The sequence below is a fragment of the Tauraco erythrolophus genome, chromosome 13 (assembly GCF_009769465.1).
Source record: "Tauraco erythrolophus isolate bTauEry1 chromosome 13, bTauEry1.pri, whole genome shotgun sequence".
Classification (NCBI taxonomy): Eukaryota; Metazoa; Chordata; class Aves; order Musophagiformes; family Musophagidae; genus Tauraco; species Tauraco erythrolophus.
This window is the reverse complement of record NC_141477.1, coordinates 20,647,381-20,659,561: the sequence shown is the minus strand read 5'-3', so window position 1 is coordinate 20,659,561 and position 12,181 is coordinate 20,647,381. Positions and strand designations below refer to the sequence as shown.

At 43.2% G+C, this 12,181-nt stretch overlaps 1 protein-coding gene across 2 annotated transcripts in view; it reads right to left on the bottom strand.

Moving 5' to 3' along the window:
• Positions 1–1,079: 1,079 nt before the first annotated feature.
• PAK3 (p21 (RAC1) activated kinase 3) overlaps positions 1,080–12,181 on the bottom strand; it is a 72,461-nt gene continuing 61,359 nt past the window's right edge. For both annotated transcript variants that reach the window (XM_086619833.1, XM_086619834.1), the window contains 6 exons: positions 9,907–10,019; positions 8,918–9,035; positions 8,009–8,108; positions 7,395–7,591; positions 2,226–2,363; positions 1,080–1,905 (listed from right to left, as the gene is read on the bottom strand). In XM_086619833.1, the coding sequence (XP_086475959.1) occupies positions 1,816–1,905; positions 2,226–2,363; positions 7,395–7,591; positions 8,009–8,108; positions 8,918–9,035; positions 9,907–10,019 (756 nt within the window). In that variant the 3' untranslated portion in view covers positions 1,080–1,815. The remainder of the gene's footprint in view (positions 1,906–2,225; positions 2,364–7,394; positions 7,592–8,008; positions 8,109–8,917; positions 9,036–9,906; positions 10,020–12,181) is intronic.

Genomic DNA, 12,181 nt, shown 5'->3' with positions numbered 1-12,181 from the left:
CCAAACAAGCTAATGGCCTAATTCCAGAACAGCCCAAGCATCCTTCAGTCCTACTGACAAAGCAGGAAGGTGGTTAGTACCTTAAAGGCTACTTAGTCCTTGTAGGACCAGGCCTAAACATGAAGATCTACAGCAGAAAGCTGTTTTGGTTTGTTTTTTTCTTTTCTCACTGGGTGGGTGTTGCTTCAATTGCTGTTTTGAAGGTCGTTGATTAGTTGTACCGCTAAAATACAGCAACAAATACTCCATGCGAATGCTTTTTCTGAGTGAAGCCACATTGCGTCTTTCTTTCAGAAATGAATAAATAAAACACAACTTGCATACTTAAACTATTCTGCTCCCTCACAAATCAGTTGACTAGTCAAGCACAATCCTCATTCACAGCCAGGATTCCCTCTCTCCCAGCAGCTCAGAGCCGCGTTCGGCAGTGCCTGCTGTACGCGGGACAGCAGAAGGCAGGCTGGCTCCACGCCTCTCGGTGTTTCTGCAATCCCCTCTGCATTTCACGCGCTTGCTCTCGCTCAGTGCACAACTCCAGCTTTTAAAGCACTTTCTTCCAGAGCTGTTGGCTGCACTGGCTCATGCCAAGCTACACTGCCGGAGCCGTCACTCATTCACGTCCGCCTCAGTGTCCATGGCAGAACTCGCGTGCCTGAAGGACACCCACCTGCGCAGGAGCCTGCGGAGCAGCCCGGCTCCCTCCCCCTCTGCTGACAGTGGCACAAACGCTACTAACCTTTCCCAGGAGCTACGAGATGCCCAGGAGAGCAGGCATCCTCCGAAGTGACAGCACTGCTCAGCTCTGCTTTGCCCTTCTCTGCTTCTGCAGACTCAAGCTGGCTAATCCCACCAGTCCGTGCATTTCACAGCACGGCTACGATTCCCCTCGGAAGCAGCCCACTGCCAGCTTGGCTCCGATACAGGATGATTAGTCCGGTCCTAGGAAGAGGCAAGAACCCACTGCTGGTCTGGGTCTGCGGACGCTGTGGCTGTTCCGTGCTCTGCAAGGGGTCTGCTGGGGCTCAGCACCCGGTGAGGCCGGGCTGCTCTCACCTTACGTTCCTCCTACAGCGCTGCATCAGACGAGCCCTTTCGGAGCACCCCGACCGACCGACCTTTCTGCTCTTTCATCTCAGTAAAACTCTCATCCAGGCAAACAGATTACAATTAGTCATACAAACCAAATTGTCAAGAACCGGAACACTCTCTATTCACAGTTGAAAGCCTGTATCTCAACAGGACGTTTTGTCTGCACCACTCTCTGATTTGGTTTTGGTTGGAAATGCAATTTCACTTTCCTCCTCGTCTAGAAGTACCATGACTGGGCAAACACCAGTGAGTGGGCTGTATTCAAAAGGCAGTGCAGTCTGGAGTTTATGAACGAAGGAGACACTTCTCCAATGCCAAACCATACAAAAAGAAAACATAAAAGGGACTTTCTGTCTTTAAGAAACAACTGACAATTTAAAAGTGAATGTACAGCTTATTCACAGGGTGAGAAGGAAGGGAATCTTCCAACTGATTTGCTTTACCTTGGAGATGGCTGAGGCAGCAAAGCATTTTCGGTCATTATCTCTCTGTCTTAAGCCCTGTTTCATCTTAAAAATAAATTAAGGAGCCAGAAAGCAGGAAGAAGACAAATGATAATTTTTCAATCCTTGAGGGACTGGGTTGTTCTCCCTCCTACCACCATGACTGTGACCGTTGGTTTGTTCATCCGTCCATCTGTCCTGCAGCACAAGAGTTGAGGTTTTATAGAGTTTTTGTTCTCAGTCCTGCTCTGAGCTGGCATGGGAGGAAAGCCGGCCTGAAGCGCTAGCGGCTGCTGTTCTTAATCGCTTCCTTTGCTGCAATGATCAGAGGAGTCAGGCTGGAGAGAGGCTTGGCTAATTTTAAAAATGGATGCTGCCCAAAGGAAAAAAAGAAAAGAAATGCACCGTTACTTTCCAAATGCAGTTACTCGCAGGCTCAAGCAGCAGCATTCTGCTTACACAGAAACAGGACTGAGGGGACCATCTGCACCTGCATCTTCACGTCCAGTACCTTGCTATCGCAGGCAAACACGGCCCGTAATCCTATTAAACCATTTATCAAGGTGTCTTCAGATTGCTGGGATTTTTGCCCTGCCAGTGCTCTGGGAATGCTGCTTGCTGCCCCAGAGACTTGTTCCTTTCAGGAGACTCAAAATACACAACTGTTTCACTTGCAGCTGCTTTGCATTTTACCTGCAGAAGCTCCTTGGCAGACCCTCGCCTGTCCACGTCCATCTCCAGGCAGCAGTTCAGAAAGTCGCGGAACACAGCGGACAGTCGCTCGGGGTTCTGCAGCTCCGGTGTCCCGTTTGTAGCTATCAGATACAGCGCCTGGACAAAAAGGAAACACGAGACTCCACCTGCTTCTTTCGTAGCCTTAACTGCTCATATAGACCCCATTTGTTAAGGTGCAGTCTCCAGTGGCAGTTTCTTCCCCGGCAAAGGGTTAGAGAGGCTCCCTGACCTCTCCAGAGCAACAGCAGGAGATTTAAATGTGGTGTAACAGAAACTGGCAGTCCGTCGCCGAGGGGAGCTGCTCCGGAGCAGAGCAGCAGCCGTGGGGGCACTTAGCTACAATATCCACCCGGCAGAAAGCCATGGCCCCTGCACTTGCCAAAGTGCCAATCCAGCCAGAGCTCCCACAAAAACACACAGCCGTCCAGCCTCAGGCTGCAGGGGGTGCCGGAGCCCTTCCCTGGTAAGGGGTGGCCGTGGTGAGAACACCATGCTGTGTCTGGTGGTCAACACATGAGAGGGAAGGGATGTCATCCAGAGGGACCTTTGACAGGCTGGAGAGGTGGGCCTGTGAGAACCTCAGGAAGTTCAACCTGAGTGCAAGGTCTTTTTACAAGGGTGTGTAAGCGACAGGACAAGTGGCAATGGATTTAAACTGAAAGGGCAGATTTTGATTAGATCCAAGGAAGAAATTCTTCACTCTGAGGGTGATGAGGCACTGGAACAGGTTTCCCAGAGAAGCTGTGGATGCCCCATCCCTGGAAGTGTTCAAGGCCAGGCTGGATGACACTGTGAGCAACCTAGTCTACTGGAAGGTGTCCCTTTCTCCCAATGATCTTTAAGGTCCCTTCCAACTCAAACCATTCTATGATTCTTCTGTTAGTCCTGATGCAGCAACAAAATGATCTTGCCTTGACAGCTGATTTCATTGGCTGACCTAGTTAGTATGAACTACATCAGCAAAAGCATGTTTTGCTTCTCCAAGTATTGACACTGGCTTTACAGGCTATTTTAAAGAGTGATTTGGTCTAACTATACTATTTCAAAGGATGACATAAAATGCATCTCTACAGTGCTCACTAGTCTCTAAAGTACAGCTTCCATAAACAAAGGTAGGCAATATTTTTCCTCTGATCTTGATAAAAATGGCAACTGGATGAAAAAAACATAAATTCATCAGCTTATTCCTTGGATAAACAAACAGAAACATTTGGAACCTTATTTTCACCACAGACACGCAAGTTGCATGCACAAATATATTATGAAGAAAATGCATAATTGGGCAGACAGGAGCCACCTGCAACTGTCTTTCAGCAGTCTCCAAATTCCAGATTATGTGGTAAACGAAAAACTTTTAATGGTCTAATCAGAAAAATGAGTAATTCCATCCCTATGGTAACCCTGTGCTAATTTTGACACTCGAGTAAATACATTAATGATGTCTCCATCCCAGAAACTGCCAGGGAAGAAATGGGAGGTTCTGGCAGTTGGGCTATTGAAAGCTCAGGCTTGGTGACATGGAGAAAGTGGCTGGGACTATAAAAGAAATATGTTCACTGAGTTATTTCAGCAAAAATGGACATGAAGCAGAACAAACTGCGTTGCCTTTAAACTATAATCTTGATGTTTCAGGCAAGCTTCTCAATGAGAAGAATTGAGGGGTAGACTGTTTTAGAAAAGTCTATTTATTAGGAAAGATAACATTAAATCTTTTACCCTCGTTTCATGTTTTCAGGGTCATGTTCAGACAGAAGAGCTGGAACAACTTAAAACCCCAAAGCAAAGTGTTACCTGAGAATTGAGAGTTATTTGTCTGTGTTAAGGGTTGAGTCCTCTGTGAATTCCCTTCCATGATGTGCACAAACGTCCAGCTGCTCATCTGAATGCACAGCCATGCTGCGCATACAGGTCTATCCAAACACCTGGAAATTCCAGCCTTTCTCCTCCTCAACAGCATCTAGCCTAAGCTAAGCTTAAGTTCCTTAAGCAAAGCCAAGGACACTCACTTCCATGATAGTGTTTATGCAGCTTGGCAAGTCTTCTTGATGTTCCTCAGGCCAAGGAATTAGACTGTAATTTTGCAAAACACAGGGTGGGCTGTATCCAGTGTGGTTCACTTCTAACCAAGGTCTAACATGCCGAGAAGCTAGAGAAGAGTTCCTTCTGCTTTTGCAAGATGTTATTTAGAAACATAAGACAAACATTTTGAACTATTAAAACATAAACTTGCAGAATATGTCTAAAATATACAGCAATAATAGTAGAAATAGGCCTAGGGGTCTTCCCTAAAAATGTCTGCCACGATAATAACCACTCTGCGCTACCGGCATTTAAATAGACCGTGACCAAATTGACTTTGTTATTATCCTCTTAAATACAGAGAAGAATTCCCAAGCCTAAAAAGGCAAATGAACTATCCTAGAGTAAAAACAATAAAAGGAAGTTTCTCTACTTTTCCCACAACAAAAATGTCACAGAATCAGTGTTATCCTGTCCCTCTGCAGCTGACTTCAGCCACCAGGCACAGTGGTGAGCTGGAGTGTCTGTCCTCACTATGTTTAAATTGTTACTTCTCCTGCAGTAAAGGAACACAGCACCGATGTCAACCTTGGAAATTTTATTCCTACCATATTTACCTGACTGTGAAACAGGAGCACCAGGACAAACGGAGCTCTTTTAGTTGCCCGTTTCTTCACAGAACATGAATCATGAGGAAGAGTCATCTTTAGCTAGATACTGCACCTTTTAAATATTTCTACAAGAGAAAAAGGTGTTTGGGAAGCTGAAGTACCTTATCATGGATCTTTTGGATTCCTATGGTACAACCAGCAAAGAAAAACAAGTACAGTGCGAAGGAAATGAGTGTTTGCAGTAGCTGCAAAGGGATAATAAGCTCATTAATTTGTTTAACATACCAGGAAACAAGAAAGGGTTCTTGTTATAGCTGCAGTCTGTGAAAACGAGATCCTAAAGTTATCCAGGCCACCCAGACACACGACAGAACAATATACAGATGATTTAGAAGCCTGAAACTGTAGAAGATCCACAGCATTTGGAAAATATGCTACAGCTTTCAGGAAAAATTGATGCACTGTGGTTAATACATGAAAAAGCAAACAGAAATGCTTAGCATTTGGTTTGTTTTGGGTTTTAAGGGTATTTTTTTTCCTTTTTTTTTTTTTTAATTGAAACTGGGGAGGTCCAACCTGTGTTTCAAAGGATATTTATCACACCAATGTTTGTCCCTCAGGCCGTAGGCATATGCTTGATGGAAAGAAATCACGGTGAGAGAAAATAAATACCATCACAGAAAAAATCCAGGACAATCATGGCTTGAAAACGGTTCATTCCTAAGAGTTCTGCATAGGCTGGAAAGAACCTGAGCAACAACTTCTGCAAAAGGGTCCAGGAAGCTAATATAGATGGTACCAACTTCAGATGTCTGATTTTAATCTACTGCAATTTTACTCAGACACCTGAACATGCCTTGAAGCTTCAAGTGTTCAAGTTGATCTTAACTCCAGCAGGAGATGAGGCGCGTATGGGAAAAAAATTATCTGGGTAAGGGCAGGAATAGCTCAATGTGAATTTGGTCAGAGATAAGAAATCCAGTTATCTTTCTAACAGTTGACCTGAGGCTTCCCGGGGAGCTCTCATCAACATCTGAGGTTAAAGCAGCAGGGAATTTTCAGCATCCAGACCAGCAATGCTAATTCTCTTCATCTGTTTTTGCTGCCTTATACAAGGCAAATGCATTTTGCAGGGTCTTCCAGGGAAGCAAGTGGAATATAGGTCCTCTCTTTGCAGGGAACTGAAGCAAAACTGGTGATGTGCAAAAGTCTCTGCTGGTGGAACTGGGCTGCAGTGACACAGGTCACCTGCCAACCCACCAGCTACGGTGCACGCTGCTTATTCAGCAGTCTGAATCCAAACGTGCGTGTTTGTTATACCCCGTCACAAGGTGGCACAGTGCACGTCACTCCACATGTGTGCACTGGAACCAAAAACCCCAGAGCACCTACCAAACTGAAAGAAGTGTTCCAGGAAAACTCAGGAACCAGGTTTGGTTCAAGGCCAGGTTGGATGAGGCTTTGGGCAACCTAGTGTAGTGGAGGATTTCCCTGCCCATGGCAGGGGGGTTGGAACTGGATGATCTTTGAGGTCCCTTCCAACCCAAACCATTCTATGATTCTATTCTATGATTCTAACCTTTTTTCAAAAAGAGTAGAAGACTGCAATTTGTAAAATCATTGTATTCCTTTCTGAAGTAGCATGGCTGGGGGTATTTCTATTGTTTCTTCTTTTAGTCTGCAGTACACAGTCTGGGTGCCATAGACCAGAGAGAGCACAGCCTTACTGCTACCAGAAACGCTAAAGGTTTTTAGAGCTAAATGCTCCATTTTAGTTCTAGCTTTAACAAAAATTAGGTATGTATACACAAAGGTCAATATTAATTTCCTCATAAATTCCTGCATCCTATCAGGAATTAACTGTGCAGCATTTAACTTTGTTTCAGCTATCAGTCACGAGGTTTTATCTTGGGATACATTCCTCCACTATTACACGCTCGTTTGGTATAAGAACTGGCAGTTTCATGTTAAGGAATTAGGATGAAACTGAAAACTTCAAAATATTAAAAATACATTCGTTTACTACAAGTGACTGCACTAAAACATACTTTTAGAAATGTGTTTGGCAATAAGTAATTATGACATTACTATAACCAGTGACACTTCCTGAAAGGCTCTGGTAAGCAATCGGCACCGATCTCAGTTTGAAAAGACCTCCCTGCAGATACAGCTGAAATGCTTTTCATAAAAACTCCCCTAATTGGAGAGACCTGCTGCTGAAAAATTCTCAGGAGAGTTCAAAAACCACACGAGCAATTTCAAGCATCACTGAAGGCAAAAATGGCACATTTCTGAACTGGCTCCACGTCACTCCTCTTTTGAGGTTCTCCCGCTGACGTAACCAAAGCTACAGCAGAGGCTGATCTCCAGTGACATTTTTAGAAGCGGGCCCTGGTGGAACTAGTTGAAGCTGATGTGACTGGGATTTTGTCTCATGGGAGACAAAACACGGGACAGATTTGAAAGACAGTGGTATCTGATGTTATTTGTACCTTACCCTGAGAGGATTTTCATTAAGATAAGGAGGTTCTCCTTCCACCATTTCTATTGCCATGATCCCAAGTGACCAGATGTCCACTTTGGGGCCGTATGCTTTTCTTGTCACCACTTCTGGTGCCATCCAGTAAGGAGTCCCGACCATTGTGCTCCGTTTACTCTGCTCAGGGGTGATCTGAGCACAGAAGCCAAAATCAGCTGAGGAGAAAAACAAGTATTGTTAAAGCCATCTTGAATTCTGAAACCAAGCAAAAGAAATCTCCACCATATGCCTGAGAACGTGTTGTCGAATGCCATGCCCTGTTTACTCAGTGCTGTAGCCAAAGACATTTTGAATTGGCCACTTAAAAAAACCCCTCAAGTTTCATGCAGTGACTTTTATTCACTTGAAGCTTTAGATTGTAACTCCCTCCCTCTGGAAGGGACATACACAAACCAAAGCTGCTCTTTACACCTTTTTCCTTTCTATACCTCTCTGCACGTTGGAATTGTGCTCTCAGCTTGCAGCAGTGGTCGGTGCACTACCACAGACATCACTTTTGGGTAAGTGGCAGTCAGTGAAAAGCAGCACCACACCACATCCTGGGAATGCAGTGCCTGACCAAGAATACCTACTCAATTTGACAGATCCATCCATTCCAAGAAGAATATTGTCGCTTTTGATGTCTCTGTGAATCACTTGGTTTGAATGAAGGAAATCCAGTGCTTGCAGGCACTGATACATAAAAAAGAAACATGAGGATAAAAATTAATGACCTGATTTCATCATATAACAAAGGAAATGGCTCTAAAACATTTAATTTCTACACAAATTGTGAGTAATGGCAAAATATTGTGCTGTCAAGAGGAACAGCTTGCTGCTTCAACACTGTTAGAGTAATAACTTTCTAAATGAAGGCATAGTAGCTTTTGAAAGAGAAACGTCAATTGTCACAGACTATCCCCTGAAAGCACAGACAGAATAACTGCTGCTGCAATGACTCTGCTATCCCCATCCATATGACAAACTCTTGTTTTCCAAAAAAGTCTCTTCCTTCGGTATGAAGTGGATCACTTTCAGGTGGGAGCTTGCATGACCAGGATTTTATTGTTAGGCTCTACAGCACATTTGGAAATAGCATGTTAGTCATTTTTCAGAAGCAAACACCATTTTGGGTGGAATGCTATCTTTTCAAGCTGAGGACTGTGATAAATGAGTCTCTGTTTCTCTTTGCAGTTATTTTAAAATTGTTTGCTTTTACAGGCAAGAAATGCAGTACAGACATGTTCCAGGCAAATGTTTAAAGAGGCAAAGTTGAGGGAAAAAAAAATAAAGAGATAGCACAATAACTGTATATGGATATAATAATGGAGTTTAATAAGTAGAGTGATTCTGGCAGGCAGTTCACTTAAGATGCTCTTTCTTCGCCATATTATAAAAGCAACAGAGACAAAGCTCTGAACATGAAATCACTCATGTTCTTACCACCCATTTAGAAGTACCATCCTGTCAAAGTATTCCGAAGCACACGCAGGATCCCTTACCTCCCTACAGACAGCTGCTATCTGTCCTTCGTCCATACATGTCTCTGTAACAACATCAGTTAAAGAGCCTCCAGCCAAGTACTCCATAACCACCCAGAGTTCATCACCGACTAGGTAGCTGAAAGAAGAAAACAATGGCATTGAGATGAATGTGCACAACTAAATTACCTTATGAAAACAACTACAGCTGATTTTTGTTTCTAGGTCATTTTTAAACGAAGACAAAATAAAATGAATAGACATTCTTCCTAAGCCATTCAGTACTTAGAATCTGAGCAGCCTAAATGAGACAGGCTTGTAACTGAAGAATTAGATGTCTTAGATGGCAAGCAAGTGAAAAATGCAGTTTAGTAACAGCAAAGATAAATCTTGAACCAGGACTTATCACATCATCTGGTTCATCATCTTAACACATAAATTCCATGATTAACTCCAGGAACAAGACAACATAACTTTCATAGTTGTCCACGGTAGGAGGGTGTGTACCACTGAGGACAGAAATTGGTCAACAGTTTGGAAAACCTGACATAAAATACATTCAGAAACAGGAAAAAACAGTTTAAAAACTGGCAAATTATGTGTTTCTGGAAACAAGAACCTAGTCTTCCTGGCATCCACAGCAATGGAAAATAGTGGGAACAGCCCAAGGGAAATTATTTTTATGATGATTTATCAGCGCTTATCGTAAGACACAGAAAATATGATCAACTTAAAAAAAAAAAAAAAAACAAAAACCAACAAAACAACACGGAAGTAGTGAACTTACAGGCTGTTGTTTTAGTTAGATATGGCTGATCCAGGTTTTGGACAACAGTCTTCAAACTATATATGCCAGAAACGATGAATGCAGACAAAATGCAACCTCCTCCCATACATTGCAGATGAGTAGATAGAGAGGTCAATTTTCTGACAGTGATCAAAGGCCATTTTTAATCTTCGGCTTGCAGTACGTAAGTGAACGTTCACAAGGTAATACCAGAACTACCTACCTGTCTAAATAGTTAACAATATTGGGGTTCTTATTTTCCCTCATGACCAGGATTTCATTAATAATTAGTTCCTTTTTGGGCTGTTGCTGGAGATTCATTTGCTTTATGGCCACCTAAAATGACATTGAAAACCATTAACTCGAGTAGTCTGTTGCAGGAGATCAGGATGAACATGGAGTGAGTGTTTTTTGGAATGACGTAGTAGAGCTGTGCCAAACTGTCTTGTTATTAGACATAAGAGCTCAGTAACTTACACTACAACACCCTATTTCTCTGCTAGCTTGGGTGCTAGTTACAGGATACATGGCCATATAGATTTTGCCTTGTAAAATCTGTAAAAATGACCTTTAAACTATCAACCACAAATCTCTAACAACACTCTCTGGACCTACATTCCTCTCAAATGGCCTCAGTTTATCACCACTATTATTATTCATGCATGTTTTGCAAGCAAGAAGAGATTTTGTTACTGTGAACATATATAAAAACAGCTGGTAATACTTTAGCAATTAATTATATGACTTTTCAATCATTATTTCAGCAACTGCTGTTATTCTTGACTTGAGTTCATAACTGAAAAAACCACATGCACGTACATGTTACGTATAAAATGCCATACTAAAATGATCATTAAGGTCACACACCAAAAAATACAATCCTAGCACTTCCTAACTTCTTGAATTTTGATATTGCAACTCTAAATACATTCTACAAAACAGTTTAGGTTTGCATTTATTTTCTGTGTTTAAAAAAAAAAAACCAATAAATCCATTCTATGGTATTTTATGGATACACCCAGGGTTTTAAGCAGGACTTAGGGCTCTTAGATCCCTCATAGACCTCTATATCCAAGAGCAGCACTGCAGGTGGATGACAAACTACCAGTAAGATTATGATGTATTTGCTGACAGCGAGAAATGATAAGTCAGAAATCTTAAACTGTAGCCCCAAAGAGACTTCTCTAAGATGCCACCTTGTCTATTTATTACTAATATGATCCCTTCTGCTCTGAATCATTGTAGCCAATCTGCCTCTGCCTTACCCTCGCTCCTCTGTCCAGTCCCATCTTCCCCCAAGTGGCCACGATCTCGACTCGAGCTCTCGTCCTGGCCCCCTTGCTGACCCTGCTTCTGCCAGCCCCATCCCTCTGGGCTCAGCCCTACTTCCCTTGCTGCCATCCAGCTCAGCTCCAGCCAAGGACTCCTACACAAAAGTCTTCCCCAGGGGTCTCAGAAGAGCCCTCCTACCCGACACGCACCTCATGGGGAGACGCGACCCTGTGGCTAATTAAAGTCTGCCTCTTGTTCCCTCCGTAGGCAATTCGGCCAGCCTCCCCCTCTGTCTAGTCCTGCTCTTGACATGGCACAAGAGAGACCACCCCTCTGCTCGCACTCCTGGGTTTCTAGCCAGATTTTCATGCAGAGTTTGTATATGTTCAAAAACTCTGGTTTGGAAAAGGAAATGAACCTTAAGGTGCCGCTTTAAATCGGCGACTACAGAGACTGCCAACGTTACTCCTGCTTTCCTTCAAGATTTGTTTCTCGCCTCCTTGGCCCCCACTTCCTTGCAATCAGTTCACGGGCTGTAATGGGCTGTCCCTGACACTGGACCCAAAGACAACCGCATTGTTTAGGAGAGATCTTTGCTCTTGATATACGTCTTCTCGTTCGTCAGCGTGCGTGTCAACCAGCTTCAGCAGGACTAAAACACAGAGACTGCGTCTCAAACATGACCTCTCCCTAATCAGATCTTGCATTATACTTTGAAGATGAAACACGTGATGGAAAAAACACTAAATAGTATGACTGTCTGAACCTGTGATTAAGATCAATTGGGACTGAGTGACGGCAGCCTCCACCAGCTAGCTGATGCATTAATATATTCGTAGTTAGCACAGAGCTAGCGTATCCTTCTCTGAAAGATACTGCTTCTCTCCTTGCCTCCTTTCTGGTAGTTAATAAGGACAAAGTCTGTCCAAAATTAAGCGATGTAATGAAGCTATTCATTCCTCATAGCAATAAGGGAATCTGTGACCACCCCTGGGGCTCTCCCGAGGCCTCTCATTATGACAGATCTTTAGATTTTACAGTTTGTATTGCTAACTGACCTACAGCCAGGTCCACAGGCAGCTTTTATGCTGTAAATGTATAGGGTGAAATTGTATATATAGACCAACATTCTCTGTAATAGCACAACTTCATGCACCTTGGGGAAGAGAGATAATTTCCAAACCAATATATTTACACTGGCAATAAAAATCATATAGTTTTTATCA